At 40.3% G+C, this 23,259-nt stretch overlaps 1 protein-coding gene across 1 annotated transcript in view; it reads right to left on the minus strand.

Annotated features, from left to right (window-relative positions):
- Positions 1–453: 453 nt before the first annotated feature.
- cdh11 (cadherin 11, type 2, OB-cadherin (osteoblast)) overlaps positions 454–23,259 on the minus strand; it is an 83,247-nt gene continuing 60,441 nt past the window's right edge. Inside the window, 12 exon segments of the mRNA XM_018693795.2 lie at positions 454–3,090; positions 3,480–3,631; positions 4,466–4,676; positions 4,678–4,718; positions 6,635–6,752; positions 6,903–7,024; positions 9,437–9,573; positions 10,096–10,235; positions 10,438–10,551; positions 15,862–16,049; positions 21,187–21,354; positions 22,689–22,808. Of these exon segments, the coding sequence (XP_018549311.1) occupies positions 2,725–3,090; positions 3,480–3,631; positions 4,466–4,676; positions 4,678–4,718; positions 6,635–6,752; positions 6,903–7,024; positions 9,437–9,573; positions 10,096–10,235; positions 10,438–10,551; positions 15,862–16,049; positions 21,187–21,354; positions 22,689–22,808 (1,877 nt within the window). The 3' untranslated portion in view covers positions 454–2,724.

The following is a 23,259-nucleotide window of genomic DNA, read 5'->3' on the forward strand; positions in this document are numbered from 1 at the left end:
GCCCAAAGTTGAGTGAGGTTTGGGTGTGTTGAGAGACTGGACTCAATCAGATGAATGAGGGAGGCTTTGTTGTCACATGCAGGGCTGACATTGGGCTGAACAAGGAATTAGTCTTGCTTATTTTTTCTATGATTTCCTTTCATTACCAAGCTGTCAGATTTAAATGGATTTCTAGAAAGAAAATTAGCCCTCTTCTTTCAATGTCATGTACTTGATTGAACCTAGGTTCACAGATGACAAACGGACATTGGCTCATTTACATTTTACTGGGCTAGCATTCTCAAATTTACTATCACTCATATTTTTTGAATTTTTTTCTACTTATTGCTGTATTCTTCCATGTATGGACTGCAGATAAACCATCTGATTACCACTACATCATCTAATGACTGTCCTTTCAGTAAAATTATAAACAAGGCTAACACAAATTTTAATCCCACACGCAGTTCAATGTCATTTTATAAAAAGAGCATTTATTTCAAAGTTTTTTTTCGCTTCGGAGATTGAAGCACATAGTAAAGCAACAGTACAATGTTCAGAAAATATAAGTGTGATGCTGTAACATTTTTTTAATCTTATCTTCTTAACATGTTTTTTGTTGTAATACTGGAATATTCTGCATGTATACTAAAATAAGAACTTTTAAAATTGTACAAATCGGTACCATAAAACTTGACAGAGAATAAAAACGAGGCGTTCTCTCACTGCAACAAACACAGATCGCTAGTTTTTCTCTTGAACAGGGAGAAAGAACGACGAAACGCCAAATAATGGGAAAAAAAAAGAAACGAAAACAAAAGAAAGAGAGGTTGTATTCACACAGGCATAAACCAAAGCTGATATTTAACTTTTCGCAGTAAATTTCTGAAAGGTGTCCAGAACTGAAAATCAAAGACCTTGTCATCTCTCCATGTTGAGACAACCATAATTACTTCAAATCTGTGCTGCAAAAAGTTAAACATGAATTTGTTCCTGTGTAGCTGCAGCAAAAGAAAGAACAATTATTGTCATAATAATGATAATAATAATAAAAAACAACAATAATAACCATAATAATATAATAACATTAAAAAAGAGATTGAACAAGAACCGACACGCTTAAAAAGGATGTTCTGGTTTCAGCCTCTTCGTGTATGTGGTTCAGAAAATGCACCTTGTGTTGTTTTCCAATGTGCACATTTTATGTTTAAATAGCAACACATGTTGATACAACAGGTGTTGCTGCCAACATAGCTGGTGTTGGGAAAATAAACACAATGCACATTTTCTCTGACTACATTTACCGTGCCGGCAGAAACAGTACATTCTATTTTAAGAGTGCACGAGGCGCAACTTGGATCCTCAAAGTGATTTATCACGTCTGCACATTGCTCTGTACATACCTAACATGGAGAATAGTTTGCTTTCTGAATATACTTTTCAAGTTACAAAAAGAAACAAAAAGAGAAAAAAAGAGAATGCACTGCGTTGCAAGAGTGTCCATTAAGTTTAAGGCGGTTTTTAGAGCTCACAGGTTTTTACTCATTGTGATTGATCATCGTTGGTGGACTCCGAATGAGGAAGTGATCATTCATTGGTGGACTTGGTATGGGAAGTGATCATTCATTGGTGGACTTAGTATGGGAAGTGATTGTTGATGGGAGGAATGGGACACAGGGGCATGGATGGGGGACAGGACATCATGTCTTCTTTGTGGTGAAGAATGAAAACAAAGAATCATCCACAGTTTTAAAACTGAATTCATGTTTTGTTTGTCTCTTTTTGGGAGTACAAAAAAATGGTATTTGAGTAGCATTTTCACAGATACTCAATCCTTGTGTGTTCGTTTGTCTGTGTGTAGCTACTGAAGCTAGCGGTCTCTATTATTAGTCTTGTTGTGTTTACCCCTGGAGTTGTTGTTTATTTATTATAAGGCCACCATACTGTGAAGATGCTGTGAGCATCTTCAAAGTATCAACAACCCAGAGTCTGTCACGCCATCTAAACCACAGTACCAGCTGAATTCTGCACACACAGCAAACAACTTGAAAAAAAGCGTTTTGTTTCAACTGTTTGACCCTACTGACACACTGTTGTCTTTCACTTTGTTTTCATAAAATCAGGCAGTTGCTGGATCCCATACTAACATTTTCTTTTAATTTGCTTGTATCTCTCTCTTTCCCTCTCTCTCTAGTGTGTCTTTACATACATCACAAAGACAGCTACTATGTGACCTGTTAAGACCACTCAGGAACCTGTTAAGGGAATAAAATCTCTCTCAGGAACCACTGAGGGAGTAGGTGAATCCAGTCCACAAAAGTATATAGAACCTCTAATAAACTAAACAGTTTAAGCAAGTCATTTTGATCATACAGCAATTTTTTTTCCCAGCAATTTACTTCCAGACAGACAAATGGTGACATAACAAAACTCCCAGCCCTACAATGCTCAAGTCTGTAGAAATAGAGAGAGGGAAAGAGATATAGGAGGGAAAGGAGACATTTGGGAAAAACTGGGAGGGGATTTGAATCCAAGCGGTCATCACATGTTCAATAACAAATCGTCTTGGAGGACCAGGGAGGCGCCAGGGAAGAAGAGCTGTTAACGTTCGTTGACAAATTGGCATGAACTGATCAGTTGGTAGTTGGTAACAATCGGAAACTGGGGAGTGTTAACCCTCAGGTAACAAATCCTCATGGAATCAATAAATCAGAAATCAGGGGCGTCCACTCAGTAAGACCACTGTTAAGAGTCTTCACCATCATCACCATCATTAACGGAGCAGTCTTTGGTCCCGTACAAATCCGCCAGCTTCTTAAACCTCGGCCCCCAACTCTGCAGATAGTCATAATCCAAGTCAGACTCTGTTGTGACAGACTCGAGGGAACTCAATGAGCCAGCCAATGATCCTCTGCCTTCGTAGCCGTAGATCTGAATGGAGTCGTAGGGCGGTGCAGTTGGGTCGCTGTCAGCCTCTGCAATACGAGTCTTGATGAAGTCATCAACGTCGACGCTGTTGGCTGCAGGACGGCCAATACCAGGCCTAATAGGATATTGAAGCTCTGGCTTGATGTCTTTCCTCGGCAGGAAACCATTGGCACCATCTGGGTTCTGAACAGTTTGAAAGAGAGCACCTCGTTTTAAAATCAGTCAGATAAAACTGTAAAGAGGGTTTTAAAAGTTGTAGAGAATGAGAAAGAGCTGAAGAAAATGTGCATTTTTTCGCTGCCAGATTTGATCCATTATACTGACAAAAAAGCGAACCAAAAAAAAGACAAAAGAATTCAAAAAATATAAATAGATTTGTATTTTCATAGTATGTTAGCATTTAACAGTCAGCAGAAATTGAGAGATACAAATGGCATTTGACCTGCCTGTGGTAAAGTTGAGTTAGTCTTACTTAACTACTTGTACTGTACCTATTATCTCCTTAAACAAAAGCATTTAAACCATTAAAAAAAATACTTGGATGTTTATTGCCACCCTGCTCCTCTTCATACCTGCAGTGTAGCGATGTCAAAAGCCTCCGTGTCCTCCTCGCCACCTCCCTCATCATCATAAGTGATGATATTCTCCCTGATGTCCTCCTCCTCAAACACTATCAATGGCTCCTTCTTCTGACGCCTCAGTGCAACAAACAACACCACTATTGCTGCCAAAGAGAAACACACAAACACACTATTTAAAAATTGCCCTGCATTTACTGATTACATAACGATCCTCACAATCTTTGTGAAAAGTAGAAAAGCGAACATTAGATAATTAGTATGCACTCCAGGAGATTAGACCTTGGACAGTTTAATTAATATTGTGCTATGCACATACGCCATTTTAATTGCAGGTGGTTATCAACATGTCAAGCCTTTAAAAGGCTTTCACTTGTGTAGTACTATGGCTAAAATGCAGCATAAACTCATCCTGTGAGGACACAATAAGCAGGTACATGACAGTACATGAGAAAAGGAAGACAGATAAGTGTGATGTGGGTTACATAGTGGGCAGAGGAAAACTAAAGCTAAAAACACAATTGAAAACTTTTGAAAGGTCATTGTACACATTTTCATAAAACAAACAAAAGAACAAAAACATAAACAACAATACCATTGTTGTTCCTCAGACAATGTGCCCATGCTAAATGACAATGCAAGGCTGGGGTATGAGAGTGATTTTGTAACTGCTGAGACACGTGACTCAAGGACCTCTAATTGTGGAAAGAAGAGGTAGAACAGTGCAGTACAGTGAGGATGTAGAGATGGACAGACTCACCGAATCCCTCATGTTTCACCTCAGTGTAAATTAAATATGAGGCATGTGACAGTGAACTGACAGACTTGGCTTAAAGACTCCTTCTGTGAACACACAGCTAGATAATCTATATCAGGCAACCAACTGAAATTTCATGTCACGATGAGGAAATCTTATCAGTAATCCTTTATGGTGTTCCCAACCTGACAAATCTATTATAAGCAAGATTTTAGATTCTTACCCAGCAGAATGACAATACACGCCAGTATAGCTATCAGTGCCCCGGTGCTGAGACCAGCAGGTAGGACGTAGGGCTCCACGTTACAAGAGAGGATGGTGTCTTTGCTGTCACATGAACACACCCTGATGGTCAGGGTGTTGGTGCTGCTCATAGCGGGGAAACCGTTGTCGTTTATCTCAATGGGAAGGTAGTAAACATCCTGGGTCAGACGGACTGAATCCTTTACGGAGCACATAAATACTGGCTGTGCTGTCTGTGGAGACACACAGACATAGCCCAATGATAGAAAGAGGAGTAGGTTAAATGATAGAGAAGTACAACAAGTATAAAGAATATAAGAATATAAAGAAAGTAAGTAGTACATTCTGCTGAGTTGCTAATACTAAACTCTGTGTTTAGACTTTAATTGCTAGCTTGGACATTGACACACACTCACATACATATGCAAAAAAATACACACACACATATCACACTTTTTCCTCATTTGCTCTCTCTGAAACTCATACACTTTTTTGCACATTTTCCTTGTTTATTATTGCAGTGTCCACACACAGATGCACATATTGCACACACACTAGAGCCAATGAGGTGTGACTTTGGTGATATTAAATTCAACAAAATAAAATTAATAGTGGGTCCATTCATCAGTTGAGGAAGAAGTATAATCAAAAGCCGCTGTTACTTCTGTTATGACATGGACTAGCAGTTAGCTTTGCCTTCAAAAACACTTCCTTTTGTCTGCCTCTCCTCCTTCATATCCCAGCATTTCTTTTCTAAATCACATTGGGTTTCTTGCCAAAGCAGGATGGGGTGAGTTACGTTGGAGGCATTTCACAAGCTTCATCACCAAGTAAACAGTATTTAACATTTACTGTACATTAAAAATACATTACACAGCAATGTAAGTGGAACATATAAAAGTTACTGTGCTGTGCCTACTTGCAGCACTCTGAGGAAAAATGGTTCAAAACTGTTGGATGGACAGCAAATTATGTTAAATGTATACAGACTTACTCTTGGAGAAAATTTGCTATATTTAACGTACACGCACACGCATACACACACACACACACACACACACACACACACAGGTGATGATCTTTGTTTTTCTTTCCCATTGATTCTATTAAACCTTTCTCAAATGACCCCACTTCAATACACAGTCTAAGCCTCACTCTCTCAAGTTTTACTGTACAGAAGAATAGCAAACACTAATCATTTGTATACAAGTCAAATGACAGTGTACAGTACTTAAACAATATCAAAATAAAGTAGAGGTAAAAGGAAGATACTACACAGTTGCTTGTGAGTACAAAAAAAAAAAAAAACACCTTAGAGGGGCTCACTAAAACTTTTCAAAAAGAGAGTGAGGGTAGACCCCAGCCCTCCCTGTTACTGATGTCACTATCATCTGTTGCTATCAGCCTCCTGCCAACTCTGGTACTCCCTGACAGCTGTGTGTGAGCATGTGTGTTTGCATGTGTGTGGATCTCAGGCATCTCAGAGTATTTGGACAGATGGAAAGAGTGACTTCTTTTCTGTCTGTCTGTCTATCCATCTCTATGTCTGTCTATCCATCTGTCTGTTTAAATGGTATATTATGGTGCTGATACACAGGGATTAAAGATAACACTCCTCGATTTTGTTATAGATCCTGTGCTTTCCTCCCTGTTGATCATATGAAACTCTGCACAACACAGTTTACATTTCCACTTTTGTGTTCTTCTCCTCTTCAGTCTCTTACAGCCTCTTTTCTCTATATATTCTTCCTTTCTTGCTATCTCTCATTTCCTTTCTTTTAGTCTCCCTCCCAGTACTCACAAAATGTAATTCAATCTGTTGGCCCCCTAAGATATATGTACAGACGGACAGAGACCCCACTGCAATTAATACAGCCTGCAGGACATGTGTGCATTTGTGTGTGTGTATGTGTGTGAGGGAGAGATTCACAGCACCTGCTGCTTTCTACAAGGTACTGTAAGCCTCCATCTGGTTATGCTTTGATCTAATCTGAGTGAAAGGGGGTGGGGGGAGACAGAAAGAGACCACAGATGAAGAAACACTAAGATTGGCTGCTAGAAAAAACTAGAAAGAGAAAGTAAGAAAGAAGCAAAAAGAAAGCAAAGAAGTGGGAGAGATAGAAAAACATATATTTTAAAGGTCATCTACCTCGGTTGTCTTTGAGGGAGAAGTTATGGTTGTGGGCGACTTCTGGGGCGAGGCTGAATGTGAAGTGTTGTCTGTGAGCCATCTCATCTTTGTCCACTGCACTTACTGTTTCAATAACCTAAACCACACACCAGCACGCACAAACACGGGGAAACATGAATCAGAAGGAAAGACATCAGTACTGGTTGTGGGTAAATTTTAGGCTTGGGTACCATAATCATCCAAAACACATGTGCTCAAACATGCATATACACATGCACAGATGTACCTTCCCTGGCGCAACCGTTTCACACATGAGGACTTCATTGTTGGTAGCAAACTCTGGAGGGTTGTCATTCACATCTTTCACTTTGATGTTAACACGCACTTTGGTGTCTTGATGGTGGCCTCCTACACATAAACACACACACATATAGATTATAAGGCAAAATCATCAACATTTTGCTGCATCAAAGCATCAGAGTCATTAAAGACAGAATGTCATTGGTTCTTGAATATGTGTGTGTGTGTGTGTGTGTGTGTGTGTGTGTAATTGCTTGTGTGTCTTCTCTATTCTCATCCATGTTTGACATTGGCTGAACACAAAGCTAACTGAATATTTTCCAGTGAGATTGCCTGCCTATCAGTCAGCCACTCAGGCAGCTATTTGTTATTTTGATTTGCGAAATTACAGACATGAGTTTGGGAAGCATCAGAATATCCAGTCAGACAGCCTGCCACTCAGTTAGCATGCTTTTACTAAAACCGTTTTGATATGCGAAAGTGACAAATGTCGAGTTATGCCTGCTGGAGATTAAAATGAAGAAAAACACAGTGTGAATCAGACAGACAATGTCTAAACAGCCAAAATAGACATATTCAGCAAATATGAACTCCTGATTCATTCAGAATATGAATGAGAGAGAACAGTGTATTTTTCTATCCATTGACTGACAAAAAAAAACAAAAAAAAACCCAAAAAAACTACACTCTACTGCTTTGCATATTTGCAATTCTAGTCAGTATGATTTTTCCACTACCCTGTCATTACTAGGCATTTATTTAGCTTCCCAGGGCCTGTTAGCGGTTATCATAGCCTGCAATGGCCCTAGCTTTGTGGGCGGCAAGCCCGTTTCCATCTGGCCGTCTGGCGTCTAGCACGCCACAGGGAAACCACGCGGCGCTCTGCTAGTTTGAGCCCCAACCACAGAATACCAGGGTGGGGCCGCTGTGGCTCGCTGGCTGGAGGGATGTGGGGCCGAAGCTGGGGAGAGAAAGCTCCGGAGGGCCTGTGGGTCAACTGGCATTCTCATCTTTCATTCCCTCACTCTCTCTGTATAGTTAGCAAGAGTGTTTGTGGTGGAGATGGGCAGTTAAAAGTTTCACTGGGGCCTCAACTGTAGTTTTTCACCTCTCTTTCACTGCATCAAGGTTTAGCTAGCTGTTCTTTGTGTTACTGAGCAACTTCTGTGCCTGTAACAACCCAAGTCAAGCAATAGTGAACAGTTAAATTAAAGCAAACAGTTAAAATCTTTGTGGTGCCTCAACAGCTGTTTGTACTTAGTATTCAGCTTTTCTTTCATTTTGGTGTCTTCCCGCCCCCGCTTTTTTTTGTGCATCCAATTAACAAAACTGTGAAAAGCAGTTCACACAGATGTCACAGATTTGGCTACAAAGAGTCTCCAATAACTTGCACATCTATCAATAGCCAATAAAACACAGCAGATCTGTGTTTGTATTTGTTTATGATCAAAAAGTAACATGAGAACAACACAAGATCCCACATGGACAAACCGAACATGAAAGCAACATACCAAACAGTTACACGCACCGACCTTAACACTAGACACTGAGCACTAACTGGGGTTACAGCTGGATACACTCAACAAGAATAATACCATCAAACATTAACTGTATAGCAATCCGCATAAAGCCAATCCCCCATGGCTGAAGATGAATATATAATTAGTTTACCACGATTTAGGCACTTCCTCACTGACATTTATTGCAAAAATGCTAACTTTAGTCCTACCCAGAGGGAAAAAAATTAAAGACAGCAGCTTGAATACACTTAAAGTCTGTACATAAGAGGAGTGGTGTATATCCTAGCACCACAGAATGACAGGTTGGGCTCTGGATGCCAACAAATGTACAGCCTGGTGGCTATCTGGGATTTTTCCATCTGTTTGCTCATCTTTGACACTGCCTAACTATACTACATCAGTAGCACAAATCACACAGCCGCTAAGATCAAATACAGACAGACTGTAGCTCTTTAACTAACTGCTCTCCTGGAATGGCTGAAATATAAGTAAATTGGTGCAGACAGCCTCATAGCCATTGTGTCATCTCACATTCAAGACCGATTGGTAGGAATGTGGAGACAGAGTAATGATTCTAAATACCTTTTGGTTTGTGCCGTGATGGTAATTAGAAGTACCGTAATTTCCAGACTATTGAGCGCACCTGACTATAAGCCGCACCCACTAAATTTATAAAGAAAAAAAAAAAAAGTACATATACAGGCCACACTTGTCTATAAGCCGCAGGTGTCTAAATGTTTTTGCGGCATGAAGCTCGTTAGCCCGTAAAAATCTATAATTTAGCGGCATCATTGTTTAAGCCACAAGTTTCAAAGCGTGTGAAAAAAGTAGCAGCTTTATAGTCCGGGAATTACGGTATGTGTGTGTTTGTAGCTTTTAGTTGAGACAAAGAAAAGATTAGGGAGAGACCCACATGCCCACACACCATATTCAGTCCGAGTTCTCTGAAAATCTTTCTAGATTTAGGTATGTGTCTGTGTGTACGAGTATGCAGACATACCTATCTCTGTAGCTGACACAGATATATTATGCCAGGCCTGTGTTTCTCTGTCCAGTGGTCTTGTTGTGGTAATCATACCGTCTTCTGAGTTTATGCTGAAGAACTGCTCAACATCTGTGTACCGAGGGATCATGTACCTATACAGAAAATTAACACATGTGCAATAGTACTATTATTGAATATATATGTGTGTGTGTGTGATGTGTGTGAATTACAACATCTATTTAAGACAGTAGTTTTCCTGATTGTTTAACTAAAAACTTAAGTGATATCCACAAAAAAAAGAGTTAGGCATGTGTTTCATGTTTTATACCCTGCTAAGTCTAGAGTCTAGTGTTTAGCTTTGTTGAGAGACACAGTGATTGGTTTTTAGTTGGTTTTAATAAAATGTGGCTTGCTATGCTTTTGCTAATCCTATTTTGCATTCCCATTCTTTTGAAAACTTCTTTATATGTAATCTGTGTTTCTGCATAAAAATATGAGTGTTAAGCCAAGCTTCTCTGAGTCATATTGTTTGTTCAGTGTAGCTGAAGGAATACTATTCAATAGTTATTTTTTTGGCAGTGTTCCATGAGAGTTTACGCTTGTGTGGAAATTCAAATTCTCCCACTGCTACAAGCCTGATTTAATGAATGTATGTTTCTGTGTGTCTTTGTTACCTGACAGGGTTGTTGGCAACATCAGTGTCCTTGGCGTGGACTCGTCCCACCAGGGTGCCTTCAGGCGCATTCTCTTCTACCTCAAAAGTGTAACTGGGAGCTACAAACACAGGAGGCTCATCTGCATCCTCCACCGATATCTACACGCACAATCACACACACAAACAGGCAGAACTGTTAAAATGCCCTCGCAATATTTGTCTGGTAACATGCATTCCCTTATAAGCTTAGTTTATTATGCCATCATAATCAAACACATGCACTTTCCTTTTCATATGCATATATCTAAGCACACCCTTGTGTGAACATGCATAACATTACAAACATATTTTACATATATACCTTTATTGTGGCTTCGTCCTTATAAGGCCCCCAAGCGAGGAACTGAGGGTCGACATGAGGATTGGACCCCTCCACCTTCAAAGTGTACGACCTTTTTGTTTCAAAGTCCACCGGCTGAGAGGGAGGAGGATAGAGAGAGAGAGAGAGAGAGAGAGAGAGAGAGAGAGAGAGAGATGGACGTCACTTAATCATTACGTTTCAAATCAGAATCCATCCCAGTTTGATCAAATATTAACTGTAATGACACAAAATGGTATACTGTCCTATTGCTGTATGATGGTACGTGAATGCTGACAAAAATGTACTATATATCCACTGCAGAGGTTGTGTTGACTTTGTGAAACACAGTGAGTGATCAGTGCTGTATCCCTGTCTTCTGGTAGGGGGAGCTGTGGCCACATGAATGAAAACAGCAGTCCAACAATTACCACTATCATTACCAACCAACAAAACCAGGGGTAACCCAAACACTGACTTTAATTTCAAGACAGTTTGCATGATATTACATGATATGATAGGAATGTATAGGAATGCATCACTTGGTTGTTTCTGTTGGGTGGTTCATTAGGCGAAAACAATACTAGTCTGTTTTTAATGAGCCAAGATTAGGTTTAGGAGTTTGGTACACCACATGATAAAAGGGAATAGTACTTTGGGTCACAAGGTGGTGACATTTAAGTCTGAGATTATATGAACAACAGTCTGCTGACAATTATGCTGACTTTCTTTTCTTTTTTTAATTAATTTCTTACAAATCTCTGGCATAGATTTTCAATATCACAGTGTAAAACCATGAGATTCAGTTCACTAATACTGAACTAAGCTATTCACTCTCTCTTTTAGGAGAAAAGCCACTGACTTGTAATGGTCTTGATGTTGAATTGACTTGAGTATTTGCTTTGAAGTAACCTGTTCAATACCAAAACTGAAAACATCACATTTTCATTCAGTCATTTAAAAAAAAGTGGCACAGCAATTACAAAGCGATGACCTTCAGCCAAATAGTCTGCTCAGTGAAGTACATCTTATGAATCTTCCTCTTTCTCCTGACTTGCGTTCTTATCTACTGAGTGTATACTACAGCAGGGACAAATTTAAGTCACCAAAGGTGTTGGCAGTTATTTTATAACAGCTATAACACATCAAGGGATGATCTCTGCTCTGATTACAAGGACTTGCACACTACCAGCAGCACCTGGCTGCAACTTGCACTCACTGGCTGCTTCGTCATAGCCTTAATCACAGTGAATAATGCTCTTTTGGTTATCACTCCTGTGTTATAAACTCAGATAATAGCCACTTATAACTACAGTTTTTCTAGCTAGTATAGGGATGTTGAACTGGCAAAATCCCAGGAGCAAGCTTAATCTTTTCTTCTCCAGGCTAACATCACTTAATGAAATCCCAGTGGGAGGAGAGATGGCTCATAAGCCCTGTGTGAAGTGTTATAAAAGCAGAGTGAAGCCACTACAGATTTATGAGGTTGACACACAAGATTTACCCAGGGTTACCAGTGATTAAGATGGTCACGGAGACTACCAACACCAAATAATATGGATGGGGGCTGCTGTTCAATGAGATTTTGGACAATAAGAATGATCATTCAGTGAAGGTGGGCAGCTGTACTTATTTTTTGAGAAGTTCTGAACTCAGTGATTACAGCAGTGAAAGGTTAAAAAGGTGAGTGCCAGAATATTATACGATTGGTTCCTTTTGCTGGATTCTAGTACCCATCATTTGCAGGTAATACCTCTGAAAGCAGCTTGCAGTAGCTCTTTTAGTCTATCAGATTCAGAACTGTTTTCAGTCAAATGACTCAATGCTGGAGTGACATTTCCTCTCTCAAAGGATTGTTCTTTTCCCATACACAGCAGTATCTGACTTGGTGGTGTCGGCGCAGGTGTTTAACGTGTTGATGACAGGTACAATGCTAATAGGATAGATGTGACCCAGTTCTTTCATTTCCTCTTTTTTGTTGCCCTCTCTCTCCCTTGGGGTTTCTCTCTGTCTCCTTTGCCCTCTCTCTCCCTCTCTCTCTACCTTTCACTCTCACTCCCTCCATTTCCCAGTCTCAGTCTACAGATCTACCACTCTCTCCTCATTCTCTCCCTCTTTGTGTAATCAGTGTAAGATAATAATATTCACAATAATGCCTTCCCCCTTTTCTCCCTTTCTATCTCATGCACACACGCATTCATGCATGCGTGCGCACGCACACACACACACACCACACACACACACACACACACACACACACACAGCTCCTTAATATTCTGTGGACTGCTTTCGTCAGGACACAGTTGAAAGAGAATAGCTGATTAAAGCTCATCCCTGTGTGTGTGTGTGTGTGTGTGTGTGTGTGTGTGTGTGTGTGTGTGTGTGTGCGCTTGTATGTGTGTGTGTGTTTGTGAGAAGGAGAGCGAGAGAATAGAGATTAGCGAAGGCTACTCTCACTGCTGATTTGAAAGTGCGTTTAGGTGTGAGTCTGTGTGTCCCTGTGTGTGTATCTGGTGCGTGTTTAGCTTTTATGTGGCGTTGCCTTCAGGGGGCAAAAGGTGTTGATTTCCCCAGAGAGGCATTAAGACACAATAATCACACACACAGACACACATACACACACACCCTTCCACATACACTTACATAGACACATATCCGAGTTGAGATGCCATAATCAGATTGAGTGGAGCAAAAGTGGGGTTGCACAATGTGAGCATCTCACACACACACACACACACACATGCACTCCAAATCAGCATCAGACTATTAAGCTATTATTCCATGAGACACAGGGATCAGTGATGAAGGATTCTTGTGCTATAGCTCCTGGCATCAATCTGTGGCCTTACACACACACACACACACACACACACACACACACACACACACACAGACTGTCTTCAAATCAGCATCAAATTATACTTCCTTCTGACTTCACACTGTGACAAAAACACTGCAAGTTAACAAAACTAGTACTTAGTAGTTGGTTGAGTTTGTGGCAATGACTTGAACTCAAGTGGTTCTGATTGTGCTAACTAACTGACCTCAAATAATTTAATTACATTGAATAAATGATAAAAGATCAATTGATTTCATTCAACTGACTGAGATTTTACAGCTCTGTTACCTCACTGTCACTGCTTTCTAGTGGAACTGAATGTCAGCATGTATATGTGATTTCATTTAGCTGTGGTTGCATGCATGCAAGTGTGTGTGTGTTCGTGTGTATGACATTGTGTGTGTGCTAGACTGTTTTTGCAATGAGGTCACAGTCCTGGCTAGTTTTAACTATATTAAGTTGAGCATAAGATGTTTACACAAGCATTTAACATTTCTCAAGCACAGTTTTCTGCCTTTGACTGGGTACAGCCTTACATGCTCACACTCACACAAGCAGTGCCCCACTTGGGTGTAATCAGTCACTCTCATTACTTTGATTGGGCTGTCCTGTTTTGCTCATCAGTACATTTAGGATTTTAACAACTTCTTTGAGGGATCCTCCTTAAAAAATCTACACAATTTAACTGTTCCCATGTGCTTTTTTTTTACACAGGGACATGGGAAATGGGGGAAGTGGGGGCAATTTGTATTTTAGTTCTTCCTCAGATCTGATTACATTTGCAAAATTCTTTTTGCCTCGCTCCAGGTCTCACAAACTGCAGTTGTTGAGAGAGGAGAGGGAGCATTACTCATTATTATAATTCACTCGCTTCCGTGCTCAGTCTGGGTGACACCAGTGGGAAGAGAGCCCCTAACCCTGGCAGTTTTGATACCATTCTTCAGTACTGAGCTCCAAAGGAATCACTCATGCAGACGGTTGTGAGAAAAAGCAAGAAATAGACTTGTATCGATTGATTCAGACAGAGATTTTCCCACCGCATCAGTAAAAACGAGCTGTAGGTTAAGGCTGGCAGCTCTTTTTAGCAATGTCATTGCTGTCTGGACAGGAAATGCAACTTGCCATGACTGCCATCATAATTTTAAGCACATAATTACATATTTGAATGGCAAGTCTTTCACTGAAGTAAGGTTATGGTTTGGAAATTTTTGGGGAAAAAGATCACCTCTGTGCGATTATGTGGGTTAAACATAAAACAAACATAAAACCGTTTTCCAAAAAAGAAGTAAGAAAAAGAGCCTGAGAAGAAAAAAGAGTGAGTTTCTGATTTTGGTGTACATTTCATTCTTATTTTCCCCCACACATTGATAACTCAGCTATAAATGCTATCATTTTTTAACTGAGAGACTCAGAGTTTGGATGCCCTCTGAGGGACTAGCAGGCTACCACAGCTCACTGGAAGATTCAGCTCATAATCCTGACCTGCAGCCCCACATACAACAGTGTCTATGTGTGACTGTGTATGTGACAGAGCACTGTGTGTGTTTGAGATGGAGGGACTGACTGTGTATTTGAGAGAATAAGAGACTGTGTGCATGCGGGCATTAGAGAGACACAGGGAGAGGGAGAGAGAGTGAGAAAAAGTAATTGTGTGTGCTGAGCTGGATCACTGAAAGCTATAGTTATACTGTGTGTGTGTGCATGCACACGTGGGTTACAGTCACAGTGCACAAGATGAGCTTGCTGGCCTAGGGAAGCATGAAAGTTAATGCACTCTCATTCACATATACACACACGTGAAAGTCAGTGTTCATATCAAACACAATAAGAAACTGTGAGGGTCGTCATGGAAGGGAACACCGCAAAGCCTTTCTGCTGCTTTTACCCCTCTTTTTTCTTTCTTTCTTTCTTTCTTTCTTTTAGCATTACAGTAACACACAAGTATGGACACAGATATAAATCTGGGCTGGCAGAGGCTCACACTAAACTGCTTTGTCCATAGAAAAAGTGCCATCTCAACTACATTTCTGTGTTGGCAAATTGAAAACGTGGGCAGTGACGCACACATACTTTCCATAAGAGCTAGCTGTTGAAGCAGCCACTATCAGCTAACGGTACTTTTCACCAGTGTTCTTTACCAGAAATTGACACAACTAATTTGAAGATTCTGTATCAAGTATGTAGAGGCATACTTGGCTGTTGTGGTTCATTCTCGCCACTCTGACAGCGTTGTTTTTGGCTACAGCAGGCAACTATTTTCTAGCAAAAAAGCTCTAAAATCCAACTGCTGTGCACTCCCTGTTTGCCAAACAGCTGATAGACAAAGTTTGCAGCTAGCAGGTGACCATAGTACTTAGCAGCTAAAGAGCCAGATAGTGAATATTAGTTAATATTTGTTACGTAGCCAGAAAAAAGTCCAAATGAATACTAAATTTGCTCTGTGACTGCTGGACATGTTTCAACTTTGAAGGTGATGATATGTCACTGTTCAGAGTTTGTTTCCGTGAGCACCAAATGTAAAAAAAAACAAACAAAAAAAAAAAACATTGCAGGTTTAATTTTCTAAGTCTGGTTCTTTCTTTCCTTACCTTCTTCAGTTTAATAACAGCCTCTCTGGTCTCTGAGTCAGTGGTCAGTTCAAACATGCTCATTCCATCTCCATCTATTAAACGGTAGTTCACCAGCCCATTGTCTCCAAGGTCAGGGTCTTTAGCCTTAAGACGGCCCACCTCCTCTCCTGGCACTTTATCCTCGGATACAGACATGGGATACACACCTGGGAGGCAAAAATAAAGGCAGAAAATTTACTCGGCTTTGGTCAGCTGGTTGGTGATGTTAGTGTCAACTTCTGGTCACAGCTTGCTTTGGTATTCAACACTCTTTAGAGTGTCTTTAGAGAATTCCTGGCTGGCTGCCACTGTGTTTACTATCTGAGGCAGGGTCAGTTTTGGAGGGCAGCGAGGGATTAACATGAACTATACCATCTGTCTCATATGGCCCAGAGGATATTAATATCCCCTATAGTGTCAGGTGTGTGTGTCTGAGGGAGTAGACACCTGGCTTGCAGAATGAAAACGGTAGGACCATATGTCTACTCTCTCTCCTCTTTTATCCTTCGCCCTCTCTCGTCTCTCATATACTATTTTCACCCATCACCTCACTCCTCACAAACCTTTTCTCTCCACTTCCTTTCATCTGTCTTTTATCTCTGCTCTTTTTCAAATCATAAATCCTCCTCTTTCCCCTGCCCATCATCCTATTTCTTTTCTTTACCTAAATCAAGTCAATTCCTCCGTTCTTCCTCCTCCTACGTCTTCTCTGCAGCCCCCCTTTCTTGTCTGTGCTTCCCCAATCCCTTCTTCCTCTGTCCTCGCCTCCTCCTACTCTGTGATGATTCAGGCACTGAGCACAGAGTGGACTCATGATTTTATGGGCTGTACACCTTTAACATGTTTATCCTGCTCGTCCAGGTGTGGCAATCCTGTGAATCGTGAAATTCATTTGGTCATGTGGTTTCCCAGCAAAAACTAGTGGAGGAGGAGACGATTCACAGGACTTGATCCATCCAGCCTAAACCGCCCCCACCCCAGCACCCCCCAGCCCTTTTTCTCCACCACATCTCCATCGATCCTCACCAAATCCCTCCTCTCCCTCTTTCCTCTTCATCTCAGTCCGTGCTTTTTAAACTCCTCTTCATATTGTTGGCTATCATCTTTCCCTCCCTCTTCATCTCTCATTTACTTCTCCCCTCTCCACTCCATCCTTCTGAATCTCTCCATTCATCCTCACCTATCCTCCCCATCTCCGCCCCATTTCTCTCATGCCTATCTCTCCTCTTCTGCTCCTCTTTCTCCCTCTCTCCTGCCTGCCTATTCTGGCTAAAAGCTCATTTCATCCCTGCCCTCCCTTTGCCCCTTTCCTCCCTCTCTTCTCCTGTCGTTCTATTCTTGCTTTTCCTAAGTAGCTTAACTTCAGTGGCTCCTGGCAGCTGAGTTAAACATTGTATGACAGAACACACAGGCCTGTCTGGCATACCTGGCTGTGGGCTAAAATGAAGCACAGCACATACAGGAAATGTACATTTACATTCAAGGACCACAGCCAGAGCAAATGTGAGTTTCTGTGAGGTCTTTACTAAAAATGGCACGCACTCATAAATCACCCACACTTGTTTTCTTTTGAAAAATAAAGAGTTTTAGTTTGTCTGTGAACATGAGAACGTTCCTCAGTTGCTGTCTTTACTCCCACGTAAATGATTGCACTGTTTATATTCAGTCAGATGTCTGATCTCGGAAGGAAAAGCTCATAAAACCAGCAACGTTTATATGTAAACATATAAATGTAGCTCATGTAATGACCACAGATCAGTATTTTTAATGTGATTACAGAAATTAAAACAATAATGCCTTGACTCTGGCTTTGTGGTTAGCAGCACTAAACTGATTCTTGGAAGTAACCTCTGTCAATACTCCATCACATAAAACATATACACATATAACACTACATTAGTGATTTAAATATGAATCCGTTTTGGGAGCATTAAGCTTCAGATGCATGCTTTGAATGCATAGGTGGACCTGTTTACACATATGCAGTCGGCGTGCAGACTGTGAAAACACCAAAAGTATAATTTGAGTGACCAAAAAACTCTTTGGTGTTAATGTTCTCATGGTTCAATATGTGAAAGTTCCTCAACCTAAAAAAAGCATATTTAAAACGCTAATTACAGGAAATCATCTCCACTTACTGTAAAAAGAGGCATGAAGATGTGCCATTATTTTCAACACAATATTGAGATAGAGATTGATTGACAAGATGGATTCAACATCCCTGCATCTAGCCCAGTTGCACAGAATTACTTTTCAAATGGTAATCATCTTTTCAGTAATGTTAGGGATTTTTGATAGATTCTGGTTTGCTTTTTGGTGATTAGAACAGACAGTTCTGTAATGGCAATCCTAAAAGACACTGGAGGTAAATGTTCTATGCAAATAAAAGCTGGCAGATATCAACCAAAAGATTATCTTTCACAGCTTTATATGTCCTTTATGATTTGCTTTGTTCTGCATTGTTCATGTTTAAACAGGAATGAGCAAGAGCTAGCTGTGAAGTACTGTGGTTGACAAATATTATATATGTAAATATGTATTCAATGAAATTATCTGTGTCATATCAGTCTAATAAAGACTTAAATTAGAGAGTTGAAGAACAATTGCTAGCTGTTGGCCTTGGTTTCCTGCTCCTTCTGTCAGTGCTGTGATGGATTTTTGGGATGGCAAACGAAAAATGGTTGATAATGAGGTGAAAGGGAGCGAATTACAGGGACAGAAAGTCTCTGAGAAACAGACAGAGACAGAGAGATCTAGGAAGTCTAGGAGTGAAAGAAAAAAAAAAAACAACAGCCTGAATGCAAACTGAAAAGCTGCTGGAACACATGAGAGGGAATCATGCTGCGCCATATATCTTTTTCTGTCTGTTTTTATCTCTTTCATGGCTTTTTCTCTCTTTGAATCTGTTTTATTTTTGTCTTTTCTCTGCCTCTTGCTTTGGCTCTGTTTTTCTTTCTTGACTTGCTTATCTCATTTCCCATTTTTTTCCTCTCTCTGTGCTCTCTCTCACTCTGCCCAGCTACTAAATAAGTAATCACTGTCCTCATTCACACCATCTGGGAGGCTTTTCTTGCAGGTGTTTGTACTGCTTCCACTGCTACTACTTTTTAAAAAAAAAAAAAAAAAAAAAACAAGGATACGCACCATCACAACATATTGCTATTTGGTGTGTTGTCTTGTATCACAGATGTCTGTGATGCATGAAAGATATTTAGAAGTAATGCAAGCAGGTACTTAGTTAACATTTACGTCTGATAATGTTTGGCTATAAAACCTGATTTCTGTCCGTGTGATCTGATTTTCAAATGTTTTAAAGAAAGGTGGCCTCTGGTTAGAGAAACCATCCTTACTGACTCCTTAGAACAACCACATTTCTCACAGTATTGTGTACTACTATTATTATATTAACCAAAACAACAGAGCAATACTTGAATGACTGATGATACTTAGCGAAGTCACTGGTTGAAAAGGTGCTGCAGAACAGCTGCAATCAGCTAAACATTTTATCATTAGTTAAGATTTTTATTTACTGAATTAAGTTCGTTCTTAGATCTAAATTGACCTAAAGGAAAGTATTGAATTTGAAAATGGAAATACTATGTCTTTTATTTGAAATTTTGCCACCAAATTCCCCTGACCCTTGGTTGTCATCCATCAACATCTTAGCAGTGTTAGGCTCAGTTAAGTTAAAGGTTTAACATACACTCAGTGGCTACTTTATTAGATACATCTGCCTTTAAACTGGATTGCATTATCAGTGTTTCTAATGCCAGCACTTACTACAACCCCAGTACTAATCATATAGTTAAATTAAGTATTAAATAATTATCTTTGTAATGGCTGAATTTATGGTGTAGCTGCTATGTTAGATTGCTTTAGATTTAGAGGTTTATGTAATAGAGTGCATGCTTTAATTTTGTTCTATCCATCATTTTGTAATAACACATGGCATTATAAAAAATTTGGATTTGTCAGTATTGAAATTACTGGAGAATGTTAATTTTTTTCCCCCCATTTGAGCGCTGTTGCTTATTGCTCATACAACTCTCCTTCTGAATTCCCTCAAAATGTCAGTTTGTTGTGGCCTACAGATTCAGATTTTAGTTTTAAATTGCAAGACGCTGAAACACAGTCAGCTTGTTGGACTACACAGGAACTGGAGAGATGCTTTTGACAATCTCTTTCTCTCTCTCTGCATCTCCCTGTCTTTTATATTTTCTCCCTGCCTGCTTCTGCTCATGTCCCTCTGTTTTCTCGCCTATTCAGCTTCTCCACAGGCTAAATCCTGAGCCCTCTTCTCCTCTGTTCTACTCCCTTCTTTTCGCCATCCATTCCTGCAGCTACTCTACTGAATCTCTGCCAGGAGTCTCTCTGCTCAGAGCAAAAGGAGGGGAGGGAGGGGACAACGAGGCAAAAAAAGAAAGGAAAAAAAAGCAGGGAGTGGGGGGCAGAGAGGAACTTAAGCGGGAGAGACAGGGTGAAAGAGAAGATAGACACAAATTGAGTGGAAGGGGGTGTTGGACATTGAGGAAAACTGGAGACTGACTCAAGAAAATACAGTGGTGCAAATCAATGCTGAGTTGTGAAAGTTGAATAATTAGTTGAAAATTAACTCTCCTGTAAAACATTTAGTCTGAAATACATTACAGTAGCATTATGAACAAGAAACAGTAGAAACAATATCATCTGGAGCGTGAGCAAAGTGTGAGCAACTCATAGACAGTCATTTGTTTTCTTGATAGCATGTTGTCACTTTTGGGGACATTACTTTGTCTTGCATTTATTTCCTGGAGACTTACCCTAATCATTACCATAATTCTTGCACACCTATCTTTGTGGGGACCCCACTGATAACGCATTCGCTAACCCCACTCTAACCTTTACAATCACAACTGAAACCCTAATTCTAATTCTAACCCTAACCCCAAAACCAAGTATTAACCCTCAAGCATCCATTTAAACTTGTGGGGTTTACCTGTCGGACCCCACAAGTATAGTGGGCTCCCAGTTATCAGACTTCATGGATATTGTAAAACAAGCCCACAAATGCAGACGCACACCTGAAAACATTGTATTGGGCCTGTAAAGAAGTTTAATGATTTCATAAGTTATCTTCTGGTCCTTTTACAACAATCCTCCTGGTTTATATTTTGATAACTAACTCTTCTGGGTTCTGTGCAGACACACATACACACTGAATGATGCACACATTTCACACCTTTAAAGCAAATGTCACACTAGAGGAGAAGTCATATAGCAGATGTTATAAAAGAATGGATAGATGCAGTAGGTGTTTGTACTCACTCTGTGGGAACTTTGGAGGGTTGTCGTTCACATCTGTGAGGGTGATTTTAACCTCAGTGGTCCCCGACAGCCCACCCATGTGACCACCCATATCTTTGGCCTGGATGACAACATCATACTCCTGACGGGCCTCGCGGTCCATGTTTGGCAAGGCAGTACGAATTATACCTGAATGAACAGATATTAACATCAAATTAATGCTCAAATTACATTTTGTTCCCTGTTTCAGCCTTTATATGTGCAAATGGACTCCTAACTCTGTTTTGTGTCATTTTCTATTGAAATGATTTTATGTGCATTGAAATTAATGTCAATATTTCAAAACAGAACCAGTTGGTAAGCAAAAACTTAAAATATAATTTCCTTAAGAGTGGGTGTCATTTATTTAATAATATTTCATTTTGGAAAGAAACACATCATCACTCATCGTTCGCATAAATAAGAACTTTAGTTAAACATGTGTGAAGTCTTATTTTTCTCCATTTCAAGCCCCAGTAATCTTTCTTTCTGTTTAATTCATCACCCGCCACTTTTTTTCCATCTCTCTCTTTCTTTCTCCAGATGTCTAGCTGCAGTGTCGGGGAGTTGAGGATTTCTACTGTCATATTATGCCAAGTGTGTGTGTGTGTGTGTGTGTGTGTGTGTGTGTGTGTGTGTGTGTGTGTGTGACAGCAGCAAAGCTGGTAATCTCCAAACCAATTAGAAATGTGAGCTATGGATTTGAGCCAGTCAAATACCCAACACTGGTTTGATTAGCCAGATTTACTCTGCCCAAATCTCTCTCCCTCATCATGCCCTAACCCCTCTCTTTCCATGAACTCACTCTCTCTAAACAAATTTCTCTCTCCCTCTCTATCCCTAACCCCTCTCTTGCTGTTCTTCTTCACTCTGTCTGGCCCAACATAGCTGCATCTGCCCTAACCTCTCTCCTGACATCTAATTTCTTCTTTTAATGCAAACCCAAATATTAGGCCTGGGCTCTACAGAGACTAGGTTGAATGTCCTCTGGAGACCTCTTTTCACAGCAGTGCCTTCTTTTCCTCCCCGATTTCTGAGGAAAAGACTTGATGTTACATGATCCCTGCAGCAGTGAGTACTTAGATTTTATTTTAAGAGTGGTAGAAGGTAAAAATATTGCAGGAAGATTTTCAGTTTGGTCTTAGCAATAAGCAGTTTCCACAGGATGCTTGGTAGACATGGCAGTTAAGGCTTGTGGTCTGCAATGCTTAGATACACATGCCTAAATCATATTATTGATGACATGACAAGTGTTTCAGACTTCATTTGTTGTGAAGTCCCTAAAATCATATATATCTGGCTAACTGAGCATATTTGTATGGATGTTTAGTCATACTTGCAGCACACGTGACTTGATATTGCCTATTTGCAGGGTGTTGGTTAGTGAGCATGTATTAGACTAATCTAGTAAGCCTGTCTGCATCAAGCCTATAAGCCTGTATATGGTTGTGTTGTAGATGGCTGGGTTCTGTTTTCAGTCTTACCTGTCTGAGGCTCCACAGAGAAATATGGTTGTCCTTGCAGTATGCTGTACACCAGCCTGGCACTATTGCCGTAGGTGGGGTCATCAGCATCTGTAGCTGTCACCTGCATCACTGACGTACCTACAGGACAGACACGCAGACAAGTCAGGAGATGACTCTACCTCAGCGATTCAGTTCAAGAACGGTTTGACAAACAAGCTTGTCATAGAGTGTGTGTCGATTCACCTGCCTGCACTGGCTGGATGGGAAAAGGGAATGAAAAACACTCTCCCTTCTCTCTCACTGCAGCTGAACTGCTCCTGTGAGGCTGGCCTCCACTATTATTTCTCTACATTTCATCATTGTTGGGTTGAAACATCCACTCTCCACTTTTCGTGATTTTCATGTTTTAAATACATTATATTCTCTTCATGGGTTGACAGAGTTCTACAGCCCTAGAATGTATGAAACCCTTTCAGAAAACATTGGATAATCTGAAAAATACATGGTTTTCAAGCTCAAAAACAAGGTAGTTCATCTTAGTCCCCAAAAATTGACATTTTGAAGACATGGTGTTTTCACTCGACAACAG

The sequence above is a fragment of the Lates calcarifer genome, linkage group LG16_LG22, assembly GCF_001640805.2.
Source record: "Lates calcarifer isolate ASB-BC8 linkage group LG16_LG22, TLL_Latcal_v3, whole genome shotgun sequence".
In the NCBI taxonomy this organism is placed as follows: Eukaryota; Metazoa; Chordata; class Actinopteri; family Centropomidae; genus Lates; species Lates calcarifer.